This window comes from Galleria mellonella, unplaced genomic scaffold (assembly GCF_026898425.1).
Source record: "Galleria mellonella isolate WM207_F2 unplaced genomic scaffold, CSIRO_AGI_GalMel_v1 utg57, whole genome shotgun sequence".
Classification (NCBI taxonomy): Eukaryota; Metazoa; Arthropoda; class Insecta; order Lepidoptera; family Pyralidae; genus Galleria; species Galleria mellonella.
In genome coordinates this window covers 2,721,758-2,746,695 of record NW_026442119.1, presented here as the reverse complement: position 1 = coordinate 2,746,695, position 24,938 = coordinate 2,721,758, and the positions used below count along the sequence as shown (strand labels likewise).

The 24,938-nt window shown below is 31.2% G+C and overlaps 2 protein-coding genes across 2 annotated transcripts; both read left to right on the top strand.

Moving 5' to 3' along the window:
* The first annotated feature begins 3,188 nt into the window (after positions 1-3,188).
* Positions 3,189-9,294, top strand: LOC113509914 (odorant receptor 46a). Its single transcript, XM_026893341.3, has 5 exons — positions 3,189-3,961; positions 4,526-4,625; positions 5,803-5,904; positions 6,366-6,521; positions 7,936-9,294. The coding sequence occupies exons 1-5, from the start codon at positions 3,207-3,209 to the stop codon at positions 8,005-8,007; spliced, it is 1,185 nt and encodes a 394-aa protein (XP_026749142.1). The 5' UTR covers positions 3,189-3,206; the 3' UTR covers positions 8,008-9,294.
* A 4,858-nt stretch (positions 9,295-14,152) lies between these two features.
* LOC113509915 (odorant receptor 46a-like) lies at positions 14,153-24,475 on the top strand. The gene is made up of 5 exons (XM_026893342.2): positions 14,153-14,907; positions 16,128-16,227; positions 22,651-22,752; positions 23,409-23,564; positions 24,404-24,475. The coding sequence occupies exons 1-5, from the start codon at positions 14,153-14,155 to the stop codon at positions 24,473-24,475; spliced, it is 1,185 nt and encodes a 394-aa protein (XP_026749143.2).
* The last annotated feature ends 463 nt before the right edge of the window (positions 24,476-24,938 follow it).

Genomic DNA, 24,938 nt, shown 5'->3' with positions numbered 1-24,938 from the left:
ATAGGCTATCTCAAAAATTACAATGTTAATTAAATTTATTGTAAGGACCAATGTGAACTTATTTTCTTATAGATTTATGTCAAAATTATTATAATTGTAGTTTAAGATGGTCCATAAAATAGTAACTTTAGGAAATTATTTAAAAGTTTAGGTTTAAATGTAGGTTTATACTAATGACGCCTCAGAACTGACCTCGTTTCTTACGTAATAATATTTTACCAGATTGAGAGCGAACTTCAAACATTATTATAGCAGACTGGCATTATAGTATGGAGCCGACCAAATTGGTAGTTTAGAAGTAGTACCTTAGCGGAGAAACAGATCATAGTGTCTCTAATCTGTGAAACAGACAGACGCGGAAAGCGATTTGGTTTTATACTAGTTACAAGTAGATTTTTCTCTCCAAAAAACACTGACTTTAATCGCTGCAAAACCAATAATTTTGACTCAAAAACCTGACTATTAGTTGAATTTGAATAAAATTTCTGAGGAATTAATTTAAATCCTTTAAAAAATAAAAAGCATTTTTCAAATGTGTTTATGAATGACGGAGTTCTAAGGTAACAAACATTAAAAATACAACTCAATTGATAAAGTCCTTCTTTTTTTAAAGTTTTTAAAATAAATTTAAATGTTTTACTTGTTAATAGGTGTTGAAAAAAATCTGAGTACTGTAACTCTATATGACTTGTGTTTTTTGGCTTCAACTAGGATTTTAATAGGATTGTGGACAAGTCTAGTGTAATTTATTCACTACAGAAAGAGTCGACAAATGAATAAAAACTTCACACATTTTTCCTGTTCTTTGAGAAACACTGTTTACAATGTTTGTAGACAAATTGCCAAATAGTTCTCCTAGACGTGCGCCGTTTTTTTTTTTGTGAAATTACGAGTCACGTAATTCACCTATACTGTTGGTACCATTTCTTACTTTAACCTGGCTTAGAAGTGTAAGATATGAAAAAAATCCTATCGTTTTCGACGATTCAGCTACTTTTCAACTAAATATAGTATTTAATTATTTTGTTTAAATGTAAATAATTAGCTGCTCGGAATCTAATGTTAACCGTCCGATGTCCTAACAGTAAATAACAATTTGCCTGAAGATGCCTCGTTTAGAGGTGAAACACATGTCGCAAAACGGGCACGAACAAAATGGCAGTCCGAGATTGATGGAAGTTTGTGGAATTTCTGGTAGTAATAGTGGTGGTCAATCTTCGAGTGTTAGCAGTCACACACATACTAATGGTAGCAGAATTAAACAAAATTATTTTAATCAAATAAGCAGTGATATGGACTTCCGCAAAATAACACCTAGTTCGGTAAAAAACTGATAGTATACCCGTATAAACTGCTATACAGTTTGATTGTAACAATCTGAGAATTCAGAAGCTACGATTTTTGCTTTAGAAGCTTACGACTTTGTCATTTGTTTGGACATTCTTTTGTACTATAGCACGATATGTGACCACACTATCTTGAGCGAACACAAGGACGACATCCGTGAATACGATCAACCGAAAAGAGAATGTTCCACTCTCAACAGTTAGTTCCACTATGCCGGTACTTTAAGTGCCTTTTCAAGCTACGTTTAAAGGATCCGAGGTTTTGGGACGAAGGAAACACGTCACGGGAAAGTCCATTCCTCATAGTTACGATACAGTTCACGTAAGAGTTGGCAAACTTATTTGTACGTGAGCGCGGGTGGTTTATGTATGTCATCATAATCATCATATCAGCTTTTAACTGTCCACTGCTGAACATAAGCCTCCCCCTAAGGGGGTTTTGCCAGTAGTTGCCATGCTTGGCAGGCGGGTTGGTAACCGCAGTTAAGTTTTGAAGATGTTTTAAGAGGGATGCTGCTGCCCATCCTTAGCCCTCCCTTAGTTTCTTCTTACGACACCCACGGAAATTAATATGTCTATTGACAGGAATAAAAAGTAACCTATGTCTTTCTCCATGTCGAATAGTACGCATATATCAAATTTTATTACGATTGGTTAAATCGTTAAACCAATAACAAAATAAATAAAAAAAAAAGAAGTATATAAGCTACTGCATAACTTATTCATTTCATCATCATCTCAACCATTATCCGTCCACTGCTGATCATAGGCCTTCCCCACTGCCATAAAGAACGGTCCTGACCTGCAATCATTGTACCCTGCAATGTATTTAAGGTCGTCCCTTAATCTAGTGGGGGGTTGTTCTACTCTGCGAGTCCTACTTATACATGTAGGTACTTTAGTATATTTGGAACTTTAGTTTCATTCAAGTTAATTCTGTAGTTTTTACGAAAAATAGTAACAAACATACATTCACACATCTCTCAAAAACTTTTACAATTACTACGATTAGTTGGATAATATTAAGGATTGTGCTAATTGTGAGTTGTGGCTAATATAATGATAAAATCTATTCAGCCATGTAAGTGTGATTAGGTAAGAAAAAAATCTTTCTCGTGGATGTCGTAGGAGGCGACTAAAGGAGCTTTATAGTCAAGGGATAAGCAGCAGTGTTCCTCTTAAAACATTACCAAAGTCTAACCTACCGTTGCCAACCCACATTCCAATTTTGACAGCTACTGGCAAAATCCCCGATTAGGGAGAGGCCTATGTTCAGCAGGGGACACTTAATGGCTGATAAGGTAAGTAGGAAATATCTAAGTAAAGATTGTCACAAAGTTAATTTATTTTGCAAGATTGTATTTATGTTTTCTATATGGTGTTTATTCTATACATCACTTCATTAGATGTTTTAGGACTACTTATTAAGTTTAGTATGGAAGACAAAATTTTTTGTCATTTTTAACCAATTTTTGGGAAGTAATATTAATTCTTACCTATAGAACACCCTCTGGTTGATTTCACTCTGCACATTTACATAATTTATGAATATAATTTTCTTCAGCCTTTTCGCAAATTAATACTGTCAACTTATAAAAAATTCATTAGCAAATATAATAAAACTATTAACAATTCTACAGTTAATTAATAATTGGCATATTATCCACTTTTATAGGTGAAATAGAGTTATTACTATATGAATTATTAAAAACGAAAACGTTTTATAATGTATAGTGTATTGAAAGTAGAATTTAATTTATTCTTGCTTGACACATTATAACAAACAACACACTGTTGCATTATTTATTAAACAAACACAATAAATAGGAGCATTTGCTTAATTTTACATTTACTTTCAAGATGTCTACGAAACAGTCGGACATTTTCAAGTTTAATAAATTTTTTTGGACATTTTTCGCTCTATGGCCCGGGAACATACCATACAAATATTACAAATACTTTTCCTTTATTTATATTACGATCAACTTCATTATTTACAACATTTTACTCTCGATAAATTTGATTCATACACCAAGAAAAGTTGAGTTACTTATTCCAGAAATGCTGTTTTACTTTACTGAAGTAACTATAGCAGCTAAAGTCCTGATGATGTTTGTGTATCGAAGCAAGGTAAAAGCGATTTTGGATCTCATAGACTGCGATGAATTCAAAGGCGATGATCCTGAAACTAAGAGTATTATTAAAAAAGACAATGCAATCTACAAAAGAGGTTGGGTAACATATGCGATTTTAGGCAACTTTGGATATTCAACTTTAGTAATTTTACCATTGATAGCGAGTCTTATTTGGAAAAAAAAATTGGAACTACCTATTTGTAAATACTATTTCCTTCCCGATGAATTCCGACATAAGTATTTCAAATATTTGCATATTTATCAATCATTTGGAAAATATGGCCATATGATGTACAATGTGAATATAGATTCATTTATTGCTGGTTTAATGTTAATAGCAATCACTCAAATGAAAGTACTTAATTATAAACTAACAAACTTGAAAGGGAATGCCAGCTCCAAAGAGGATAGAAAAGAACTGGAAAATGCACAAATCGTGAAACTGAATGCATGTCTGCGACATTATGACATCCTTCTAAGGTATTGTTTTTTTTTTAAATAATTTAATAAAACTTACTAGCGATCTACTTCAGCTTTGCGTGGGTGAATAGATAGAAAGACAAATTAGTATTTTATATTAGCTTTTTCATAGGGATCTCTAATTTAATCAAAATTAATATGTAACCTTATGTTGTTCACTGATAAAAGGTCTTTATTGTCCATAAAACTGAACATTTTTTTTTGAAGAAAGAAAGAAGAAAATTTAGAGCTTTTTATACTAATTTGATACGGGACGAGCTGTGTTATTCGTAGAGTCGAAGGGCTAAAATTAATATATATAAATTCGCTTTAGACTTAATAATTTATCATCATTTCAGCCGTTAACTGTCTACAGCTGAGCATAAGCCTATTCCCATAAGGGGAGTTTTACTAGTAGTTGCCACGCTTGGCAGGCAGGTTGATAACCGGGGTCAGGGTTTTAGAGATGCTGGTCATCTCTTGATCATTATATTTCTTTAGTTGCTTCTTACGGCATCCACAGGAAAGGGAGGGATGGTCTATTCTAAGCCTAATACTATAATTTATATGACTTATATTTTACAGATATTGTACGAGTTTTCAAGATATGTCGGATGTAGTCTTGTTTGTACAATTTGGAATGGGGTCAATAATCATATGTGTGACATTATATGGACTATTATTGGTGAGACAATTTTTATAACATTAAGATATGTTATAATCATCGTAAAGTTTAATCAGATAGTTAATATGTAATATTTATTATTTGAAATAAATTTATTGACCAAATGAAAATGGTACTAAAGGCGCAAGTTTACCATTTACCAGAGGGAGACTTTGTACAAAAGTCGATTGCTTGGGTACCTCTGTTCCATTCGTGTTTCAACCGTGAAGCAGTTGTGTTTGCATGGCTGTATTTCGGTTTGAAGGATGGAATATGGCGTGAATTTACTGGGTACAGAGTAATAACATCTGAGTCCTTAGGAATGGCAACGCATGGGAGGTATCATGGGTGAAACAGTATACTCTGTTATGTCCATGGTACTGTTTATGTCTATAGGTGACGGTTACCACTTTCCATCAGGTGGGCCGTCAGCTTGTTTGCCATTCTAAGTCGTATAAAAAAAAAAGTACGCCTTTAGTAGTAGTAGCTAGTAGCATTCTCTACTAGTCAACCTTTGGAATGATCAGATAATCACGAACGCTTCATTATTAGGATGAGTAATGAAGCCAATACCGAGGTGCCATTTCTCTAAACTTATTTCTTAACTTAATTACCATCAGATGGACCGTATGCTTGTTTGCCACCTCAATGGTATTAAAAAAATTACCATTATTAAAAAGTTTATGATAAACTAAAATTAGTTCATATTGGTTTTTACAATAAAGAATTTGCTGTGATGTTATATTTCATATAATATAATTCATTACAAAATTTGGTATAATAACAATTTTAATATTTTATTATATTTAAAGAAATTAGTCTGATTTTTATTAATAGTAGGTACACATTTTGACATAAGATGTTTAAGAAAATTAATTTGATTTGAAATAAATATCTAACGCAGGCGAGTTGGTAACCGTAATTGGTTTGATAATGTTTTAAGAGGAACGCTTCTCCCCTTCTCTCGACCATTAAGTTTCCTTAGTTATCTCTCCCTTCTTTTCCCGTGGTGACATAAGAGGCGACTAAGGTAGGGCGAGGGATGGGCAGCAGTGTTCCACTTAAAACATCTCTAAAGCTTAACTGCGGTTGCCAATCTGCTTGCCAAGCGTGGCAAATACTGTCAAAATCTACTAAGGGATTGGCCTATGTACAGCAGTGGACAGTTAAAGATATGATAATGTTGATTGCATTACAGCCATCGATTAAGGAGTCAACGATGTTTATGGTCTCTTATGTCGTGGGAATGTTAAGTGAAATTTTTATTCCTAGTTTTTTGGGAACACAAATCTCTTATCAGGTACGTATGTTAATAGATTATTTTTAAAGTACGTAACTGTTTTTTTTACTATTGTGGGCGATATTATGGACTGTATATTGATGTATATGATGTAATCAAACAATGGGTTTAAAAGGAAAATAACTATAATAAAGAAAACTACGAAAGATAGACTACGACAGCAAAGAGCAAAAGTGACAATTGTAGAAACAAAAGTATAAAAATACAATAAAAATAAAAACCTTTAAAAATAACTAAGGAGTTCGCAACAACTATGATCGATTTTTATTCCTTTTTCATTAGATAACAATTATATAACTATTTATTCATCAACTATTTATTCATAATTAAAGACTTCTAATAATTTCATCCTATAGAATGTTAAAAAAAATGAAGCTTTTTCTATTAATATTAAATGATTTTTTTTTATTCTAAATAACAAAAAAACAAGAATAAACATTAAACGTTAAATTTATTTTCAGAGTGAAAAATTAGTAGATGCAGCATATAACAGCGAATGGATACCAAGATCCGAAAAATTTAAGAAGAGTTTGAAAATTTTTATGGAACGCGCTAAAACACCTATTGTATTAACAGGCCTGAAACTGTTCCCTCTATCTCTGACGACATTTATTTGGGTAAAGTAATTCCTATTGGGTAACAAATATCACCACCAGTGTGGTACTATATGGGATGAAGAGGACATAAGTTACCTTTTATCCCAGACAGTGAACATAACACGGTCGCGTGGATGAAGTCGCAGGTTAACGCTAGGGTACTGTGTAATAATTAATAAATATCTTCAATTTGTCTTACGTGATTGGAATTTATTGTAATTGAAAATATAATGGTAATCTCACGTGTGCTATTTTTACGCTGACAGCGTATAACTAAGGAACGATGGTAATCTGATCTATACTATTTTTACGCTGGTATCGTATCACTAAAGAACAGTGGTAATCTTATCTGCATTATTTTTACGCTGACGACGTATCAGTAAGGAACAGTGGTAATCTCATCTGCACTATTTTTACGCTGGCAGCGTATCACTAAGGAATGGTGGTAGTCTCATTTGCACTATTTTTACGCTGATAGCGTATTAGTAAGGAATAGCGGTAATTCCATCTGCACTATTTTTGCGCTGGCAGCGTTTTAGTAAGGAATAGTAGATGAGGATAAAGTTGGGTTAGTTAATTCGTCGTGAAGGTTCACCAGGAGTTAACCACAATAATTTTCGAGCGGATCGCATGGAGGTTGATCCGATATAGTATGTTGCTAGCAACGAGATTGCTAGTTCTCGTTATTAACAAATTTTTGACCCCGTTCGAGTTTAGTATTTTATAATAAGGCAATTGAGTTTTTTTTTGCATCTGTTTTACCAGATTTAATCAAGATCTTAGAAGACCTTTTAGAAAAGCAAAAGTGGTTATAAATAAATTCTCAAAGTCTACAATCAACCTCGTTATCATTTACCATCAGGTGTGATTGAGAGAAATCGATTATTGTGTATCATTTCAAAGAAAAAATGGGTAATCATGCTAAAATTAATAAAAAAAAAGCTTTTTTTATACTACACAGAATGGCAAACAAGCTAACGGTCCGCTTGATGAAAAGTAGTAATCGTAGCTTATTGACATGAGGAGTCATAGATATCTGATACTTTTCGTATATAGGCGATAATTACTATTGGACATAGATAATATAAATACCGCTCTGATGTCTAAATACATATTGGATTCTTCTGGACATCAACTATTTCGTTATTATCCACACAGGTCAGACATCCATATTAGTTTTGATCGGCTACTACATTTCGAAATTGGATAACCGATATTGTATATATCCGTTATGGCTATTATAGCTACTATATATAGATATTGCTATATATTACCCACTCCTATTTATAATACAGAATACACTGTGATGTTCATCTTCACAGCAAACACAAGTAGGATATCATCAATAAGATAGTAGCTTCAGTACTTAGAAAAAGCAATTCGTTAATATTCTACAGTTTTATTTTTATACTAATGACAGGCATTACTTTTTCAGGTTACAAAAACAGCATATTCCTTTTTAACACTTGTAAGAAATGTTCAAGATCGGCAAGAAGGAAAAATCTAAATGTTTTTTGTAAAATAACGAAGAAAATCTATTGGACATTACACGGCGCTGTCCAGTCCTAAACAAGTATTATGTGGGCATTACATAGAAAAATATTAGTACTTTACTTTTTTAAATACATATAAATTATATAAAATACATATATATATAATTTTTATATACTAACAAAAATTATATATATATATGGAATTTCATTGAGTTAGTACTCGTATGTATGTATATAATATATCTTTGGGTATATATGATTTTAGAGATTAGGTTTTCCTAAATAATTAAATTTTACAGTCATATTTAAACTTAGTAACTTACTAACTTAGTGACTTTGCTTTTCTAGTAGAGTGGAAAAATATATTTCTGAACTTATCTTGACTGATATATATTATTTTCAAAAAAATTATTCGCGTAAAAAAAAGGGAAAAATTTACATAGCAAGAACAGATCATGCAAATGTTGGTGTAATAAAAACTATTCGTGTTTTTATTAAATTAGCTCCCGTAAATAATGAATTATGTATATTTTTATGACATTTAAAAAATCGTCATATTATTATATTTATAGTATTTGTTATATGTATAATAATGTTATTGAGAAAAAAAAAAAAACAAATCAATTGTATAAAATTAAACAAAATTAGCATAGAATCAACACGAGAGTAAACTCTTTCGAAGGTTAACAGATTAATCATCACATTAGCAAAGATAATTCTTATCAAAGTAAACTCGAAGTGAACACTTCATTATAAAATCGATTAAATAAATACAGATGAATTATGAAACTCCTTCCCCTTCGAAGGTGGCTATAAATCATTTACATTTTGCATATAGATATAAAATATAATACACGTTCGTAAGCTCATACATTGTACACTTAGTTAATTAGGAACATTGCAATTAAGAAGCTTTTAAACTTGACGCTGTAAGTATGTATAGTACGCTGTATCTATTCCTTCATATTCTCTGTAAGTAATATTTACTTAAGGTACAATCTAAGTGTTATAATACCTACATATAGTCTTATATGACTACCTATTTATTATAATCATCGTTACTTCACTATGCTATTCCTAGTTCGGTATATTGTATACGTAATATTGTAGCAATTAATACTGAATAAAGCCTATTAATGTTAAACTAACACTATATAGTATATGTAAACCTTTATTATTTTATTTTTATTAAGATGAGCAAAATAATATTGCTTTAAAATTCACTAGTAGATACAGTATTTATCAGAGAAGACAGTTGTACCATATTTTTCCTGGCAATAAACACATTAACGTCTTTCTTATTTGTATCTTTTATATTAATAAATTTATAAGAGATAGAAACAATTTTTATATTTTTGCTTATAGATAAACTATTTTGAAATCTCGTGAAATATCTACCCTGAAGAAATTATATTCGAAGCGTTCAGTCTTTTAGACCTTGTACTTACCTATACCTAAAAACATTTCTGACACAGTAACAACCAAAAAAGCAAAATAGACGCCTCAAAATATTATATGTATAAAATTTAATATAAACGTTGTATAATCTACATAAATAAGAACACTTTTAGGATTTTTGTTTGTCTGTCTGTATGCTCGTTCGAGCATTACACAAAAACTACTGCACCAAATTGGATGCGATTTTTACAGTTTTTTTGAAGGTCTATTTTTGTTTGTTTTATTTAAAATTTTTGTTTAGGTGTCGGTATGTTTATTTTTGTATTTTGTATGTTTATTCTGATGTAATGAAAAAGCTATTAAATGAAATTAAATATGGTTTCCACAGTTATGTATTAAATTAAAGTCAGGTGTATGTTTTATCTTGATACTCTATCTATAATTCATATCTTCTTTTTTCACGCGACAAAATAAACGCTGACATAGCTACTTTTTACCGCGTAAAAATATATTTACACACCGTAAAAGATAATCAATAATTCTTCGACGTGATTGTCTGCATAGAGTTTACTAAACGGCCAGAGATAGACATTAACTGTATTTACCAACGAATAGTATTATTTTTGTGGATAACTTTTTAATCCTTTTTGTGCGCGACTGCTACTTTCGAGAGACAGAAAGCGTGAAGGAAGACACGGTATGTAACGATGTAAACTTATTCTCTTTAGCATGGTAACACTGCGTACGCCAGTGATATGACACAATACATCGATTCAGTTGGGATTACGGACGGTTTTTTTTAAAGAGTGATAATGGAGTGGTAACCCCGCCTGCGCTATCGGGATACACTGGCGGGGCACCAGTGAGGGATGACAGGTGAAGATGAAAAGGCAGGCCAGTTAGCTCATCGTAACGAATTCCACTAGAATTAACTACGACGGTTTCCAGGGGTAACCGCGTGGAGGTCGACCTGATAGGGTTTATTGCTATCAATGGGTCAATTAGACTCCATTACAAACAATCCCTTTTCTTCCGATTACGGAAGGTTAGTCAACGAAGAACGAGGCGATGATGATGCGATGACGATAACTTGAACTGGTTCTTGAAGTACGGACACAATAGACGTATAATGGTGACGAAGATTGCAAAAGAGGAGAGCGGTGCGAAGAGAAACGAAAAGATGTGGTTTTTTAAACTATATACGACATCAATACTATTATAAATAAAAATCCCGGTCAAGTGTAAGTTGAATTTACTCACCGATGGTTCCGTATATAAAATGTCTCTAGAAAGGTTTTTTTGTTAATTATAAGCTTTCGCGTTGTTTACACATATTTTAAATACACGGCGGCAGTAATGAAAACAGGTATGTATATATAGAAAGTGAAGTTTTTGTTTTCTTAAGATAAAAAAAAATATTTGAATATATTGTATGCTTGTCGTTGCTTTAAAAATAGATCGAAACACCAAGAGAAATAAAATCATTACGAACGTGTTAAACGGTACTGCACAAGAGAGAAAAAAAATTTTAAATCATAGTACTAGGATTTTTTCCATATAAGAACTATCGTATTGCAATCAAAATTTTTAACAACTCCGTCTGTTGGCTAAACATAGCACTAAAAATCTATGGATGGTTCCTGTAAGACTAATCTGGAAGTATGTCCTTACAAATTATATATATATATATATAACGATGAAGAAACTATCAAGATTTGTTCAGCAATTTCGATTTTTTTTGTGGTATGTTTATTTATTTATTCATTAGTACAAATATGTGTACATGGCGGACTTAATGCTAAAAGCATTCTCTTCCAGTCAACCATAAGGAAGTGTCAGAATACGTATGTTCCACAAAAAAATAATTATATTTTTAAAATTTATGTTTTTTTACAGTATCTATACACGCACACACGAATTTATGTATATATATCCGGAAATCTTTTTTTGGATGAGTATCTACGATGATTACGTGGTAGCATGTGAGTGCGAGTTGACACGCATATTCATTGCATTTCGCTATAAGAGTTTTACTAGACTATTTATTAATTACACATCTAAATTATAAAGTTTGAATGTTAACGGGTGGAAAAAATTTTACTAGGCGTAGCCAGCATAACATATCGTGAAAAGTGTTGTTTCACAGATTTTTAATTAATATTGAGGAACTCTTGATACATTGCCGGATACTTTCAATTAACTGAATGCGCAATGAAAACACCAATCAAACTCAATTTGAGCTCGAGTTCTGAATTGTTTGCTTGGTTATGAATTTTTATTCCCTTTTAATTCCTATTGTATAATTCCTAAAATTGAATTATTCTTTTTAATAACTAAATTAATATTTTGTTGTAAATAAATGGTGCCATATTTTATGTATGAAGTAAAAACTTTGTTAAAAATACGTTAAAACAATAAAAAAGAAAATTATATACACTTTTATGTATTTGATAAACACACGCATATATATTATACTCTTTTATTTATTGTTAAAGTCTGTGGTTAAATTGAGACTACTATAGATTAATATTGTTTAGTCTTAAATATTATTTGTCTATAGTCTTACTGAATCTCAAACATAATCGTAATAAATCAATTTATTACAATATATGTTATGGTTAAATTTCGACCACGGAGTGACCACTAGTAAGTTATAACTACGTGACAACCAAGGATTATATCTGTTTTTTTTATACAACTTTTTTTTGATACCCCCCATGCGTTGCCATTCCTGAGGACTAAGATGTTATTCCTCTGTACTCTGTAAATTCACGCCATATCCTACCCTTTAAACCGAAACAGTCATGCAAACACAACTGCTTCACGGTAGAAGCACGAATGGGACAGAGGTACCCAAGCAATCGACTTTTGTACAAAGTCTCCCTCTGGTCTTTTTCTAAATCAATCAAAAAAGCTTGTAATGAAAAGTTAGTTATACCTTCACAACTATAAAATTATAGACACTTTTTGTTCTCTTATTACTGTGCTACTTGTTCGTAAGTACAAGAAAGATTATAAGGCACTTAATCGAAAGTCATAACAGTAATAATATTTTTTTATGTATTTTGAAATGGCAAACAAGCTGATTACAAGTGATAACCGTCGCCTATTATTATAAACAGCATCGTGGCAATCACAATAAAGGCTTTGAATATTTCTTTTATAAAATTTAATTTAATTTTAACTATATTTTTTGTTTATGCAATTTAGAACGGCAAATAAGATAACGGCCCGCCTGATGGAAAGTGACGACCATCCCCTATGACAATGTCCATGTCAGGACAGTATCATGGACAACAATTATAATTAGTATGAAATCATAATGAAAGTAAACTATTTTAAATTAAAAAAGAAAAATAGAATGGACACAAAAAAACAACTACAGCAGACCTCTTACATATTAAAAGTAGGTTAATAACTTCGAGGTTCCAGAATGTTTAAAGAAATAAAGGCGTCTAAAGTTGTAGAAAATGTACGAACAAATAAAACTATGTATGTATCTCTGAGTGAGTTATATTTAACTCTGTTACAATCTATCAGCTGTGCTTGATTAAAATCAGACCGAGAAAATATACTGAACGAATAAAGTTCAAATATTTCTCTTCCATTCTGTTACATCCTGCCTTTCTGTCTTTACAGGAATATCTATATTTTAGTTTCATTGCATTAACTTAACGGAAGAATGAAATTTCATGGAGCGGCTTGTTTTCTAAATAAAATACCTGAAATATTAATGATTTAAGATTGTAACTATATACCGAAATAATTACATGTACATACAATAACAAACTAAGTTATTATATTGCTGAATTAGGAACCAATTCGTTTTTGTAAGGTGCTTAAAATACCATCCAAAAGGAGAAAGTTTTTTTATACTACTTATTGCGTACAGTAAGAAACAAATGATAGCAACACCGGATGTGCCCCAGGATTGGTCATCTCGTTACAAAAAGGGAACAAACAAAAAAAAAAATTGGTGTATGTGTCAACGGACGACTTTCAAAAATTTCAAGTGGATCAACGCAACGGCTTTTATCTAAATTTATATTTTTATAACTATACGCAAATAAAATCGAATAATTCAAGCTTGTTTATATAAAATTGACCTTCTAACGATCTGTTAAAGATATCAGCACGTACCACCACTTAAACAGGAGGTGGAAAACAAGCATACGGCTCACTTGACTTACGTAGCCTTTGAACGCTTGCAAAGTTCTCGATTAGTCTGAATTTTTGTGATTGTATTATGCGATTATGCTACTATTTTTAAGTTGATACTATACGAAGTATAAAGTTCGATACGAAGTTCGAAGTTCTATACTAATCGAAGTTAGAAAATTAAAAATGCAACCAAATTTATAGATGTGAATAATGTATACAAAACGCTTAAATGAAAATAGACTGAGAGAGAAAAATGAGAAATGGACTAGAATAATATCAGAATGGTACACCAGAAATAACAAAAGAAGTAAAGGTCGACAAATGAAACAAACAAACATTGGGAAGATGACTGAAGATGAAGATTGTAAACAGCAATAGAAACTTATTTTATTTACTTATATTATTCATATTCCTAGGTAAAAACACGTTATTACTACATGAATTATTAAAATGAAAACGTTTTATAATGTATGGTGTATTGAAACTAGATTTTAATTTATTCTTACCTGACACATTATAATAAACAGCTTATTGTTGCATTATTTATTAAACAAATACAATAAATAGGAGCGTTTGCCTAAATTAATATGTATTTTCAAGATGTCAACGAAACAGTCGGATATTTTCAACGTTAATACATTTTTTTGGAAAGTCTTCGCTCTATGGCCCGGGAACATACCATACAAATATTACAAATACTTTTCCTTCGTTTATCTTATAATCAATTTCATTATTTACAACATTTTACTGTCACTAAACTTGATCTACACACCAAAAAAAGTTGAGTTGCTCATTCCAGAAATGCTGTTTTACTTTACTGAAGTAACTGTAGCAGCTAAAATTTTGATGATATTTGTGTATCGAAACAAGATTATAGCAATTTTTGAATTGATAAACTGCAATGAATTTAAAGGCGATAATTCTGACACTAAGGGTATTATTAAAAAAGACAATTTAATTTACAAAAGGGGTTGGATAACATTGACGCTTTTAGGTAACTTTGGATTTTTATCTTTAGTAATTTTACCATTAATAGCGAGTCTTATTTGGAACAGAAAACTGGAACTACCTATTTGTAAATATTATTTTCTCGCCGACGAATTCCGAGATAAGTATTTTAAATATTTGCATATTTATCAATCAACCGCAAAGTACGGCCACATGATGTACAATGTGAATATAGATTCATTTCTTGCTGGATTAATGTTAATAGCAATTAGTCAAATGAAAGTACTTAATTATAAACTAACAAACTTGAAAGGGAACACTAGCTCCAGAGAGGATAGAAAAGAACTGGAAAACGCACAAATCTCGAAACTGAATGCATGCTTGCGACATTATGACATCATTTTAAGGTATTTCTTTTTAAATAATTTTATAATGATATTACTGGATGAGATTTAAAGCTTCATGAATTAAAGAAAAAATCGTTTAATAGAACGAAGTCAATGCAAGGTGCATAGACTTCGTTCGTCTAGAGCCATGTAATTTGATATTGACTATTCTCGGAATTTTTGTATAAATAGAATACTTCTATGTAGAAGCAATGCGTTTTTAGAAGACGTTTTCGGAACAATCCCTTTAGACATTATTAAGGTAGGAAACTGAATGTTTTACCAAAGAAATGTGCATAAAAAATGATAAATAGTTAGAGATAGAAACCTCTACTTATGCTACACACTAATTTGAATCTGGATATGCCCTATTATAGGAGGCCTAAATTTATTCTGTTGTATGTTAAAATATATTTCTTTAGGAAAAATGTTTAGATTTATTAATAGAATACTTCGTTAAAAGAATGCTAATGATTTACATTTCACACCATATGTCATTTTTACTACTCAAATATTTTTTAATTGTAATACATTTATAATTTACATTAATTTTTCTACTTTATAATTAATATAATATCTTGTGTCTAATTCCCAGCAATCCCAGCAAATATGTAAATAGCTGCATTGTAGTCCCGGCAAAGAATGAGCCGCTCTTTTTTTCCCGTGGATATCGTAAGAGCTGATTAAGGGAATTTAATGATCGAGAGATAGGCAACAGCGTTCTTTTTAAAACATCGTCAAAACCTAACTGTAGTTGCCAACCCTCCTGCCAAGCGTGGCAATTACTGGTAAAGTTCCACATAGAGGGAGGCCCATGTTCAGCAGTGGACAGGTAACGGCTGAAATGATGATGGTGTTTTTTTTTTATACAACTTAGAATGGCAAGCAAGCTGACGGTCCACCTGATTGAAAGTGGTAACTGTCGCCTATAGACATGAGCAGTACCATGGACGTAACAGAGTATACTGTTTCACCCATGATACCCCCCATGCTTTGCCATTCCTGAGGACTCAGGTGTTATTCCTCTGTACCCAGTAAATTCACGTCATATCCCACCCTTCAAACTGAAACACAGCCATGCAAACACAGCTGCTTCACGGTTGAAACACGAATGGGACAGAGGTACCCAAGCAATCGACTTTTGTACAAAGTCTCCCTCTGGTAAATGGTATAAATAAAGAAACGAATGGCTTCTAATCTCGCTTTAGAGTTTGTAATTTATACTACTTTATATTTTACAGATATTGTAAGAGCATTCAAGATATATCGGATGTAGTCTTATTTGTACAATTTGGAATGGGATCCGTGATTATATGTGTGACATTATATGGACTATTATTGGTGAGATAGTTTTTATAACACTGATAGTTATGTTATAATCATTGTAAAGTTTAATCAGTTTGTCAATATTTACGAGTATAATGTAATGTAGTCTAAGGGACATGATGATCTTTATTTGTATTAAATTAGATTATGTACATGCAAAAATGTTCTCGGTAGAGTGAAGAATATTCGGATGATAAACCTTATCCTACTATTCCAACAAATGTTAAAGTTTATAAACATGTTTTGATGTTATTAGAAAAACACTTTTACTCTTTTACAAAAAGGTGTTATAATAAATAGCTGACCAGTTTCGCCATTAAGAGTCTGTTCAAAGACTTTCTAATAATATATATAAAAATATGTATACAAAGTTTCACCAAGTGCTAATAATCATTATTCATGTTTGGGTTTTGTTACTAAGTTAAAAAATGTAAAACAAAAAACAGTGTTTTGGTATAAAGGCAAAGTAAGGATTGTTAAAGCTTGTTATCTCTGAGTCAGGTATGCATAGACATTCCAGGGTGCAACCTCTGTCCTCGCACATCGTTTCACGATACTGACTGCTACTGACATGTCTGACGTATCTACGGTATAATGAGAGTTTATCTACCTTCATGTATATACACTACAGACAGAATTATAGATAAAAATATAATATATGTATATACAATAATCTATGCGGCAAAACTTTGGAAAAGTGCGTAATAAACAATGATTCAAACAATTCCAAAATTTTTATTTACTTTACGTTATATTGCAATTATTGTTAACTTGCGATCCATCAATGCTTAATCAAAGCATGGTTCTTTAAAAACAAAATACAGTCTATGTTATTCATTGATAATCTAGCTTCCTGTTAGTGAAACATTTTTTAAAGTAGGTAAATATTTTTTGAGTGTTTACAGTACAAACAAAAATTCAAATCTAATATAAGTTTAGATTGAACATATGAATAAACATAAGAATTATTAAAATAGGTTCAAATTGACGAAGATATGGTGTATCATACAAACAAATATAAAATATATGTAGGCGAAGTGAGAACGTTTAAAAAATCGGTTGATTTGAAAAAGATTTTGTGGGATGTGACGTTATCTGATTGATGCTGCCCAACATCTAATTCAGGAGTAAGGACTCCAGCTATACTGTGCTATCCTTGACAACAGCACAGTGTAACACTATAATTCTTATATTTCATTTAGTCACTGTCATGTGAACAAGTCTCTGTACTGCGTGATACAAATTAATTATTATTTATTGTAAAAATCAATTTTACTAATACAAAAAAGTTGTGAAAGGTAGAACAAGTGCTAATATCTATGTATAAATGTTATCTCGTTATTAAATACATATATTCCCTAAATATCTAAAAACAAAAATTGGGTAGTGAAAGTGACTATGAAATTAGTGATAAAAAAATAAACCCTTTTAGTGTATTTAATATAACAAATACTTAGTCTTTATCTCATATAGAACATAAGCGTAATACGTGATAATATAAAAAGTGCTACAGAGGTGAATTTATAAAATAGTGAAAAAGTCCACAGTGAGAGTACTTATAAAATAAATGAAACGAGGTACAATTCAAAATTTCACGCAACGGTTGCTACATCTTATTGACGTCATTATTACAGCTAGGAATCGTAAATTTGACAAGTTTACTGAAGTTGAAATTGGACCAGTTTGCTAAATACTGCCTGCCATTGATTGGATTGTGAGTTCGATTCTTGGCAGACCCCACATTTTGTGTGAGGTTTTACTTGACGTTATTCATTAAACTAAAAGATTATATTAAAGTATGGAATCTGGGAACGAAAACGTAACTTTTAGAAATATTCGGAGAATCCAATCTATGTCAACAGATGGCGACACGTCATTTACTTCAATACAGTCTGACTACTTGGCTAAAAGCTTACCGGATTTGTCCACGGTATGCATAACTGAAATAGAAGATCTTAAGACCGAAATTACATTGTTGAGAAACAACCTTGAAACTGCTCACAATGAAATTGACAACTTAATATTAGAAAATAATCGTCTACGAAAAGTCACTGAAGAACAGAAGAATACTATAATTAATTTAAAAAATATATATACGAAGTCTCCATCAGTATCTCAAAAAATTAATATGACACCAAAAATAAAAAGGTGTATTAATACACAAATCAATTTGGATCTTGGAAAAACTGAACAAACAGAAATAAATCAAGAACTTATAAACAAAACAAAACTCAAAACACAAAACTCTGTCTTATCTATGACCCATATGTCTACTACTCAACAGATATGTCATAAAAAACCATTGGCAATGCCTAATGAAAATAAAACTAAGTTTACTATTCCACTGGATGAGGGCGCTTGCAATCAAAATAATAAACAGATATTTATATTTGGAGCACAACAATGTATTAATCTAGCTTCACGTTTAATTTATTCTAGACGAAATACTCAATATAAGAAATACAAAATAACTTCAGTGACACAACCTCTTGCATATTCAGAAAGAATACTCCAAGATTGTAATACCATCATAGATTCCTCAGATAACTATCTTATCCTTGGCCTTGGTGAAAATGATAGCGACCCTATGAAGTTGCAAATAGAATTAATATCAACATTAAGTAAATTCAAAAACGTAAATATTTTAATATTAAGTGTTAAGTATAATAAATATCTTGACGAACGTCGAATGAATTATATGTTTAAAAATACTAGTCGATACTTTAATAATTGTACTTTTATTGACTTAACAAATTGTTATTCTAATATCAATTATCTATCTATAATATGTCAAAGAATAAATTTTACAATTGACTGTAATGACTATGACAGGGAATTCATAACTTGTAAAAAACGAATTATTTCTAAACGATGTATACAAAGAAACATAGAAAAAAAGAGTACAATACCTTATAATTTCCGACGGGATAATCTAAGAAAGAACAGCTATACACCCACATCTCACAACATATCACAAACAATAAATTCATTGCCACCAGTAAAGGGGACCATTCCTTATTATTTCTCTAAAATCCCAAAAAGACCATCTGGCCATGACACGATAGATAACCGCTGTGTTAATGACATCTGTCATCCAACTACCCCCTTTTTTCGACAATAATAATAGTTATGATTATTGTGAAATAAACTTACTACACCAAAACATTGCTGGATTAATTAATAAGAGTAGCTACTTAGAATTGAGTTTAAATGAGTTAGCGCAAAATAAATCATGCATCGATATTATATGCCTTTCAGAAACATTCGTAAAAGCAGGGGATGAAATTAATATAAAAATCAAAAACTTTAATGTTGTGAGTTCATTTTCTAGGAAAGCTGAAAAACGTGGTGGTGTATGTATCTTGTTACGAAGTACAATACGGTGTAAAACTATAAATTTATGTGATGAATTTTCTGAGGAAAAGACTTTTGAGTGTTGTGGTATCAATATTCCTCTTTTGGACTCCATCATAATCTGTTTATATAGAATACCGAACTCCAATGTATCAATTTTTTTGGACAAATTTGAATTGCTTCTACACAAACTGACCAAGAAAAGTAAACACATAATAATTGCCGGGGATATAAACATTGACATTTTAAAAGATAACAATTCGACATCGAGACTAAATGACATACTTCTTAATCATAATATTAAGCTTCATATCAAAGAACCAACTCGAAAAAATACATGTATCGACAATATTTTTAGTAATATAAAGAACGCAGTAGGCAATGTACATAAACTGGAGCTATCTGATCATGACACAGGACAGACATTAACATTTTCAGGAAAAAAAATAGAAAAAAATTGATTACTGGTATATTAAAAAAAGAGACTACTCTAAGATTAATATATCCAAGTTTCAACAATGTATGTCAAGTCTTTCGTGGTATGAAGTCTTTAGTGAAAAGGATACAAATAAGTCATTTAATAGATTTCATGACATTTTTGTTATGTTTTATGACTTGTGCTTTCCTACAGTACGCATAAAAGTTAATGCTAACACATCATGTCCAAAATGGTTTACTAAGGGAATTAAAGTATCTTGTATACAAAAAAGGAAACTAAGATACATGGCATATAAAAAAAAATCTATTAAAAATAAAATAAACTTTATAACTTACGATAAAATATTAAAAAAATGCATAAATACCTCAAAAAGACATGTTAACAATCACTACATAAGTAACTCCAAAAATAAATGTAAGGCATCTTGGGACATTATTAAAGACAAAAACGATACAGGAAAAGGTTACCAGGAAATTGAAGCTGTACAAAACCATGGCAAAATAGAAAAAGACCCAATAAAGATAGCTAATATTTTCAATAATTTTTTTAATTCTGTGGTTGATAATTCCAAAAATTCTCACTTACATCGCAGTAATAAAAACGCCACAAACCAATTGGATAAAACTATATTCCTGGAACCTTGTAGTAGTAATGAAACTATTAAACACATATCTTCACTAAAAAATACAAAGTCCATAGGATTTGATGAGATATCAACCACTATCTTAAAATCCTGTGCAGATATTATTGCACCTGTATTAACCCACATTATTAACAATTCTTTTACTCAGGGTGTATTCCCAGAGAGATTAAAAACAGCTATAATAAAGCCCTTACATAAAAAAGATAGCAAACTTGAACTAGGCAACTACCGACCTATAGCATTAAACTCAAACTTGTCCAAAGTATTTGAAAAAGCCATGCATAAACGCCTCACGAATTTTTTTAACCGATTCGATGTGATTAAACAATCACAAAACGGATTTCAGAAAAATAAATCCACAACATTGGCAGCTTTCACTTTAGTTAGTTCCGTCACAGATTGTATAGATAAAAAAACACCAGTTACAGCTATTTTCTTAGACATGAGTAAAGCCTTTGATGTAATTAATCATGACGTACTAAAGGACAAATGTGAATTATTTGGTATCAGGGGGTTAGCCTTAAAATGGGTAGAGAGCTATCTACGTGACCGATATCAGTGTGTAGAAATTAATCGCATTGATAAGAATTTAAATTCCTCAGCATATAGATCCACTTTCCTTTGTAACAAAACAGGTGTCCCTCAGGGAAGCGTTTTAGGGCCTCTTCTGTTCTTAATAAGTGTAAATGACCTACCTGATACAACTCAAGAACAATGTATATTATTTGCGGATGACGTCTCGATAATAGTACCACATAATGATCCAGCTATTAATTATAATGATAGGATCAATATAACACTTACGCAGATTGCGGACTGGCTTGATAGAAATCAACTATGTATAAATACAGAGAAAACAAAATATGTCCAATTTTCTAATTACAATTCCACAAATAAGAACCTAACAGTAAAATATCGAAACAAATTAATTTCCAAAGATAATGTAGTAAAATTTCTAGGTATTACGTTAGATGAAAATTGTAATTGGAAGATCCATATAAATGTGTTATGTACTAAAATTAATAAATTTGTATATGCACTCAGACGTCTACGCAATACAGCCAGTAAAAATGCAGCTCTTACCGCGTATCATGGCTACGTTGGATCTATATTGCGATATGGAATCTTACTTTGGGGTAATGCAACATTGATTAACAAAGTATTCATTTCACAAAAGAAATGCGTTAGAGCTATCTGTGGATTAGCGCCTATGGAATCATGTAGAAACTATTTTAAAGATATAAAAATATTAACAGTTACGAGTTTATATATCTTAGAAATTGGAATCTTTGTTAAAAAACACCCACAGTTATTTAATAAAATTTGTGAAATTAATAAATTTATCAAAAGGGACCCTACCAAACTACACATGCCTATATGTAAGAGTAGCCTTTATCATAAAAATTGTTTTGTGATGTGCATAAATATTTACAATAAGATACCCCAGTCATTTCGTGAAATGCCCTTTGAAATTTTCCGAAGAAAACTACGAAATTGGCTTAATGAAAAGTGTTTTTACACGATAAAAGAATTTGTAAGTCTGAATGGCAGATTAGACTAAGAATGCATTTTACGTAATAATATTAATAATATGACATGTACAATTTTAATGCTTCATAACTATAATATCGACTATTTTTAAATGTTGACATAATTAACTAATTCAATGTAACAATTAATATGTATTTAGAATAATTATTTGGACATACATAATTGATAAACTTTTACTTAACATGTGCTAAGACAAAATTTGCATGCCTTTAGATAAGGCGAAATGTGTAGTTCAGTTACCATTTTAAGACCTTTGTACCACATTTCGAGCAAATAAATTATTCTTATTCTTATTCTTATTCTTAGTCCAGTCATTTGACTCGCTTTGGAATTTTGACATTCAATGTATCTACAAATATTTACATTTAAAATTTAGGGTTTTTTACTTTTATTAAATTATCTGTATTTTATATTTTTATATGCCATTTTGCTCAAACATTGTTAATTACAGCCATCAATAAAAGCGTCAAGGATGTTTATGATTTCTTATGTAATGGGGATATTGAGTGAAATTTTGATTCCTAGTTATCTGGGCACACAAGTATCTTATGAGGTATGTACAAAATATTGACAGACTCCACACTCATAATTATCAAGAAAAGTACACAAGTATTTCCTAATTCAGTAAACTTTTACTCCTACATAACTAAATAATTTCTGATAATTTTTTATCACAGAACTCACGTATAAAAAGGTCACCCAAGCAATATTTTGTAGTAGCTTAATTAGATGAACACATTTTAACAAGGGCTATCGATTTGACATAAATTTGCAGAGGAATATAAAACTTAGCATAATAACAATATAAAATAATGGTACACCAAAACCATTTTTTTATGCAATTTGGAATGGCAAATAAACTGACGGCCCACCTGATGAAAAGTGGCAACCGGCCTCTATAGACATGAGTAGTACTATGGACATAACAGAGTATACTGTTTCGCCCATGATACCCCACATGCGTTGCCTTTCCTGAAGACCCAGGTGTTGAACATGACATTGGATAAAACTTTTTGAAATAATAGGGTTTCCAGTGTTTATTTCCTCATAATAATAATTTAAATAATACACTTAATAAAGTGTCATACGTAATAATTTACATTAATAACATAAACTATACACTCAAGTATTGCTTAATCTTACAGTTTCTTTTTAATTTAAAATAATAACAAACAGGAATAAAAATTAAACATTAAAATTAATTTTCAGAGCGAAAAATTAGTAGTTGCAGCATATGATAGCGAATGGATATCAAGATCTGAAAAGTTTAAGAAGAGTTTAAAAATTTTTATGGAGCGCGCTAAAACGCCTATTGTACTAACAGGGCTGAAACTGTTCCCTCTATCTCTGACGACATTTATTTGGGTAAAATACTTCATACTTATTGGTTAACAAATATCGTTAACGTCAAATGTTTAGGGAATGTAAAATAATTAATAAATATTCTTAATTTGTCTCACGAGACTGGAATTTTTGTAAATGAAAATGGTATGGTTACCCCGCCTGCGCTAACGGGATACGCTGGCGGGGCACCAGTGAAGGGTAATAGATGAGAATGAAAACAGGCTAGTTAGCCCATCATGATAAATTCATCAGGAATTAACCATGACAGTTTCCAGGCGAAACCGCGAGGGGGTCGACCTGGTTAGGTATATTGCTAGCAATGGGATTCTCAGTCTCCATTACTAACAATCCCTTTCCCCCCAGGAGTGATATGGTTAGGATGAAGAATGTGTCAGATTTATTAACTCGTCATAAAAATTCACTAGGAAATACGTACAATGGTTTTAGATGGTATTGAGTGAAGGTCGACCTGAGACAGTATATTGCTAGTATTAGGGCTATTAGTTACTAATAGTTCCATTATTTTGCTCGAGTCCAAATATTTACCATAAGGAAACTGATTTTTATTCTCTTTATGCGTCTGTTTTATAAGACTTAATCTTGACTTTTTCAAACTAAAGCGAATAGGTTATATAAAAATTCTCGACACTTTCGTTGTTCTCATCATCATATATCATCAGATGAGATAGAAATCATTCGCAGGAACAATTGATAGAAATTTTTTTTGGATTTGAACCACCCTAAAGTTCCTCATGAAAACTGGTAATCGTTGCCTATAGACCTAACAATATTATGAATATTAACAAGTTTACAACAACTCTTTAATTTTTTATACTAACTACAGGCATTGCGTCTTCCAGGTTATAAGAACAGCATATTCTTTTTTAACACTTGTAAGAAATGTTCAAGATCGGCAAGAAGGAAAGGTCTGAATGTTTGGAAAAATAAAGAAGAGATATTACACAGTGCTATCTAGTCTCAATAGAAGCGGAGATTGTACTATTAGCAATAGGCAACTGATATAATAATATTACTCTTTTTTTGTAAATATAGTTTAAAGGAATCAGAAGATAAACGTATGTATAACTATAATATTAAAAAAAAACTTCGACTTTATCTACTACCAAATACCGCGAAAACAAGTAAAAAACATCGATAATAATGATCAATATCGTTACGATTATCATCAAACTAATGACAGCTGTCAAAGCTGTCATTTATTCTGCTGACATATTAAAAATAAGTAGGTTTCGGTTTTGGCTTCCCGTTTCCGTTTGGCTTCGACATTAAGATGATCCTCAAACTATTACATATTACATAAATTGTCTTACAATAAAAGACATTGACATACATATGTATCGTATATTAATAATACCGTCTATTGATGCATAGTGT